The sequence below is a fragment of the Petaurus breviceps genome, unplaced genomic scaffold (assembly GCF_028583685.1).
Source record: "Petaurus breviceps papuanus isolate PSGF00001 unplaced genomic scaffold, PetGlider_PUasm1.0 126, whole genome shotgun sequence".
Lineage (NCBI taxonomy): Eukaryota > Metazoa > Chordata > Mammalia > Diprotodontia > Petauridae > Petaurus > Petaurus breviceps.
Genome location: NW_027185655.1, coordinates 21779906 through 21785905, shown reverse-complemented (window position 1 = coordinate 21785905; position 6000 = coordinate 21779906). Strand labels below are relative to the sequence as shown.

The 6000-nt window shown below is 45.6% G+C and overlaps 1 protein-coding gene across 6 annotated transcripts in view; it reads left to right on the top strand.

Annotated features, from left to right (window-relative positions):
* Window positions 1–6000, top strand: part of RAP1GDS1 (Rap1 GTPase-GDP dissociation stimulator 1) — a 221049-nt gene that overhangs the window by 184550 nt on the left and 30499 nt on the right. For all 6 annotated transcript variants that reach the window (XM_069094364.1, XM_069094356.1, XM_069094347.1 and 3 more), the window contains 3 exons: window positions 3235–3378; window positions 3608–3739; window positions 4659–4793. In XM_069094364.1, coding sequence (XP_068950465.1) covers window positions 3235–3378; window positions 3608–3739; window positions 4659–4793 — 411 coding nt within the window. The remainder of the gene's footprint in view (window positions 1–3234; window positions 3379–3607; window positions 3740–4658; window positions 4794–6000) is intronic.

The following is a 6000-nucleotide window of genomic DNA, read 5'->3' as shown; positions in this document are numbered from 1 at the left end:
TGACTTTGTGCAGGAGCAAAGGATTTAAAGATTAAATAGCACAAAGTGTCTCTTCTCCTGGAGCTTACTGCCTTGTTGGGGAGGGGGGAATCATGCTGCAAGTTTAATTCAGTCATTTTTTATTAAATCACCCATCATGTGCAAAACAGAAATGGCAAACAGTTCATATCCTCAAGGAAGTTATAATCTGCTGAGAGAATGTAGCATGTAAACAGATGGGGGGGGGGAGAGAAAGAGGGAGGGAGGGAGAGAGGGAAGGAAAAAGAGAGACAGAGAGAGGGAGGGAGAGACAGAGAAGAGCTATTCTGAGCTCTGAATATTGAAATTCTCCTTTCTGACCATCATTTTCCAGTTTCCTTCTTCCCTTCCAGTCCCACTCAGAATCAGTCCTGGGCAGCTCGAAGGCAGAAGACCCACAGTTATGGGAGCAAGCTTTATCCCTTACCCTCTCCCTTTCTCCTCCCCCAAATCCATCCTCCCACAATGGTCTCTGAGAGCCAGCATGCATCCTTCCCCACCTCTCCTTTCCCTCTCTTCTTCCTCTGGCCCAGGACCACCTAGAACCCGTTCAGGCTCATGCAGTCTGATCTTTGCTTTGAATGTGACCTTTGGTCCCTTAATTACTCCTAGCCTTCTCTAGTTCTCACTTCACTTACTTTCCTGCCCAGTCTTTATTCTGTTCTCATCACTGAAAATCATGCTCTCCAATCTGTGCTGAGATTCTTTCCCCCTTTATTTGCTAAGTCTTAAGCACAGGTAATTCCTGTCCAACACCTTCCTCATTCCTGCCCCTGAGCAGCTGAATAATACAGGAAGAAATTAGGAACATTGCTGACTTGATACGCTAAGACTGTGTGCTGTTGAACATTCCTTGAGAGCTCCCCACTGCATGGGCAGCCTTTTGTGTCTCTTACACCTGCATTTCCCGGCATGGCGATTCTCACCTCTCCTCTCTTCTCTGATGGTGACAGGTCAGAGTTAACCAGGTCATGCTCATTCCTGAGGTTCAACTTTATACTAAAGGAGACACTTAGAGTCCATATCACAGTTAACAAAAAGGAGTCTTACTTAGCCATAGGAAAGGCTTCATTTGTTCCAGGACTGGCTGAGCAGAGGCTTCCTTGCCTGCCCATTAGTCTGCCATTTAAGCTCAGGGCCCAGTTGGGGTTCCTCAAGACTTTTGGCCTAAGTCCCCAGAGCCTGTTCAATCTGGAGGAGAGTTTCAATGTCTTTTCAGAAAAAGAAGTAGCTCACCCCCCCATCTCCCATCCTCCCCACCCTACGAGGGGCTCAGCACATACTGGACCAATCTGTCTTCCACTGCGCCATCAATCCTCCTAAGGGCACAGATCTGACAATGGCACGCTTCTTTTTAAGAAGCCTCAGGGGATTTATTTTGGCTCTAGAATAAAATTCAAACTCCTGTGCGGCATCTGAAGCCCTTCACAGCCTGCTTCTAACTTTTCTGGGCTGATGATATTTTGTCCTCCTGCACACGCCCTCCAGTCCAGACACAACAGTCCATCTCCTGCCTTTGTCCCTGCTGCTCCCCCAACATCTGGAGCATTCTCCCTCCTCCTCACCTCTGACTCTGGGAAGGCCTTGTGGCTTTAAAGGCTCAGCGAAGATGCCTTTTCTGATTGTGCACAGTTGTAAATGCCTACCCTGAAGTCACTTCCAACTTTTTATGTATCTTGTATTTACTAATCTGTGAATATGTTCTGTGTTTCACCCTCCCACCATTCAAATATCAGTCAGTAAACACTCATTAAGTCACATCTTCTGGGCCAGGCCTTGTGTTAAGGACTATGCAGGCTCCCAGGGAGCTCACAGCCTCGTGGAGGAGACAGTGTTCCCACAGCTAGGTGCAGACAGACTACGGACGGGATGCACTGGAGGGAGGCCCTCCTGTGTCTGGGAGACTGTGCAGCTTGGACTTTTATATACCTCTGGCCTAGCACATACGAGGTGCTAAGTGCTTATTGTGATTGCGTGGGTCATTCTAGATTGAATCCTACAGATAGCTGTTTCCCTTTCATTGGCCACTTTATTGTGTGTTCTTTTTTATTCTGCTCTACAGAAAACAATCTTAAGGGATTCAAATTGCCCTTTTTAAAACCATGGGTGTTTTTAACATGTATCATAATCTCTGAATAATGGAGGTATATCGTTACATGTATCCAACCCTGAACAAAAGATTGGTTAGGTATTCTGAGTTACATTGAGGTGAGATAGAAACATACACACATTTTTAAAGGGAAAAATGTGGAGGGAGTTTCTCTGCAATTTCCTGTTTTTCTTGAGGGCCTTTAAATCTATCCGGGCAGGCCCATTATCAGAGGGATAACTGCTAGATTTCCCTTATTTTTGCTAAGGAAGCTAGGTGGTATAGTGAAAGAGTACTGGGCCTGGAGTCAGGAAGCCCCGAGTTCAAATCCAACCTCAGACAATTATCAGCTGTGTGACTCTGGACAAGTCACTCTGACCACCGCCTGCCTCACTTTCCTCATCTGTAAAATGGGTATGACAATAATAGTACCTACCACCCAGGGCTGTTGTGAGGATAAAGTGAGATAATATCCATAAAGCCCTTTTGCAAACCTTAAGGTGCTACATGGATCCTGGCTGCCATCTTTAACTGTTGGCTCACAGTCGGGCTCGCCCTCAAACACGTAGCCCTCCCCACCTTCATCCTTGAAGTCTCTGGTCTCCTCCAGACTCGGCTCATGCCCTCTCCTGTGTGACACCTCTTCCCTTCCTCCCACCGCGGCCCCTTTACCAAGGCTCCCTGGTGTTGGACTCATGTTCTTCTCATCTCGATCTCCCCGCCCAAGTCCATGCTCACTCCCAGTAGAATGTCAGCTTCCTGAAGGCTTCACGCTCCCAACCCCTTGCAGGATCAGGGCACCTATCTCAGAAGGCCTAGCAGTTATACAGCACTGTATGTGCTGCAAATTGTTTTACATGTTACCTCCCCTGTTCCTTCCCACAATCCTCTGACGTAGGTGCTAGTGTTATTTCTGTCTTATAAATGAAGAAACTAAGGCACAGGGCTTGTGGTAAGAAACCTTACCCAGGGCGCAGGGCTAGTTAATATCTGAGGCACGATTTGAACTCAAGTCTTCCTGACTCGAAGGCCAGCACTCTTACCCACTGTACTCCCTATCTGGCTAGTTGCCGTAGGCGCATGCTAGGTGCTAGTGGATTAATTGATCGATTGGTTGTGTTTCTCAGATGCTATTAAGTTGCAACTGGTCGAAGCAGGCCTGGTAGAATGCCTCCTAGAGATTGTTCAACAGACTGTGGACAGTGAGAGAGAAGAGGATATTGCTGAGCTCAAGACGGCCTCTGACCTCATGGTTCTGCTCCTTCTTGGAGGTGAGTAGCACAGACATGCTTTCCATGCCCTCCAGAGAAGAGCCATCCTTCTGCTGGCTGTACGTGATTTTCCTCCTTTGGTGTTTGTGCTACTCTGCAGAAATTTTGATATCTGACTAAGAGCCAGTCATCATTTGGAATAGGCTTCTTCTAGGCTAGACACTCTTGTGGTCTCTGAGATACCCACTAAAACTAACTGCTTTCTGCTTGTTTAATTGTGTGTATGCAGATGAGTCCATGCAGAAATTGTTTGAAGGAGGAAAAGGCAGTGTGTTCCAAAGGGTCCTTTCTTGGGTTCCTTCCAATAACCATCAGTTACAGCTTGCAGGAGCTTTGGCTATTGCGAATTTTGCCAGGAATGGTGAGTTGATCAATTCTTTCTTTTTTTTTAGAACTCCCACTTGTCGAGGATCTGCACTGTCACAGCAAATTTCCCAACCAATGAGAAATTTGACAATCTTTAGGAACGACCCAACTTTTCTATGCTCTGTCTGAAAATCACTAACTTCCCCTGGGGAACCAGGATGTTAAGCAGATTTTCCATGTCCTGAGGACATATTGGACAGTCGGGTTTGCCTTTTTAACTATAAGAGACTTTTAGGGGAAATACTCCCTTGGCTTATGCTTTTCATTTGGCTTTGGGAGCCCCAATATTCTAAGTGGAATCATCTTTGAGATGTTAAATTCCCAGATTTGCAAATCACCTGTGTTCCATGTATACAACTCAGTTCCTTTTCTTGAACCTGTCTAGCCAGTTCTCTGGCTTGGGTAGTATTTAACAATATCTTAGATATTAATGATTATTTCTAGGACTGAAAATAACAATAACTAACACTTCAATAGTGCTTTAAGAATTGCACAGCACTTAAAAATCCTACCTCCTTTTATTCTTACGAGAGCCCTGGGAAATAGGTGCTATTATTATACTCATTTTATGGATTAGGAAGCCAAGGTTAAATAACTTGCCCGGGATACTACATTTCATGAGCATCTGAGGCAGAATTGGAACTTGGGTCTTCCTGATTCCAGCTCTAGTTGACTCTAGCTGCCCAAGGACCTACGAAACTTGTCATAGTCTGGTTTTTTTAAGCCATATTTAGGAAATTCAGGGGGAGGGTTAAATTTCACATTTGCTTTTGTTCCACGTAAGAGGTAGGTGATATATTCCATTTTTATTTCTCTACTTTTGGGGGAATACCTTGATTATACATATGGTCATAGTAGTTGGTATATAAACTCTACTGGGATTGGAAACAGTGTAACGCTCTCATTTTGTCCAGATGGAAACTGCATCCACATGGTAGACAATGGGATTGTGCAAAAACTCATGGACCTGTTGGACAGGCACGTGGAAGATGGAAACGTCACTGTTCAGCACGCAGCCCTGAGTGCCCTCCGAAACCTGGCAATACCCGGTAAGCCTCAGTTTAAGAATGTCTTTGCAAAGAAATTGCTGTTTGTGATTGATTGACCCACCTGCCTAGAGAAAATGCTTCCTGATATCCTTACAACATGCACGAGGAAACTGAGGTCTTAATGTCAAGGGATTTCCTCCATCCACAGCACATGAGGGATGCTGACCAGGCTTCTGTGCAATCCCCAGCCCTCCTTCCAGTGAATCTGCTTCCAGGGACCTTTGTCTAGAGCATCCTAGACTCTTCCGCTCCCCCCTCTCTAGTCAGATGTCCAGTCTTGTGGTTCTGGCTCTACAACATCACTTACACCCAACCCCTTAGGTGCAGTTACGTGACCACTAGTCATCACCTCCTAATGGCCTTCCTGCTCCCTGTTTCTCTTCTCTTCAGTCTATTCCCCCACATTGCTCCCAGAATAATCTTCTAGAGCACAGCTCTGCTCTATTCTTCTCAAAAATCTTTAGTGGCCTCCTAACCTACAGGATAAAGGGTGATCTTTTCAGACTGGTATTTAAAGTCCTTCACAGTCTAGTCCTTACCTTCTTTTTCATCTTTATTTTATAATACTCCCCTTCTCATACCCCACATGCCAGCTAAACATGCCTCCTGTGGCTAGCCCCTCGAATCGGCCTTCCGTCCACCACACCGGTGCCTGTCCACAGACTGACTGCTGGGCCTCCCCTCTTCAGCTCAGACTCTTTAGGATTCCTTAAAGTCTCAGCCCAAGTGTCAGTGGGAGGCTTCTCATGATTCACCCCAGCTGTTAATGCTTCTCCCTCCTCAGATTACCTGGCATTTACTTCTCTGCGTATATGCCAGCTCTGTCCCAGAAAGATGTGAGCTCTGTTAGGGTATGGTCTGTTTTGTTTTTGTCTTTATACCCCCATTTGGGATAGTGCTTTGTGCCAACTTGATAAATGCATATTGAGTTGAATTATACAAATACTACATCCTGACATTGTGCTCTTTTTATAAGCTAGGTACACAGACAGGAGCCAGGGGGAGGCTATATTCATTTCCTGCTGGGTTTATTCTTTGATAGCATCCTTAGTTGAAGAAAAATAGGGTACCAAAATAATGGGTTTTTACCAACTCTTTACATAATGGGCACCCAACCTTTGAAAATCTCCATGAGTCCTTGAGAGCAGGGGGCCACCAGGTTGCCTAAAGAGGGGCAAACTGGCCCACATAGGACATTAATGGAGAA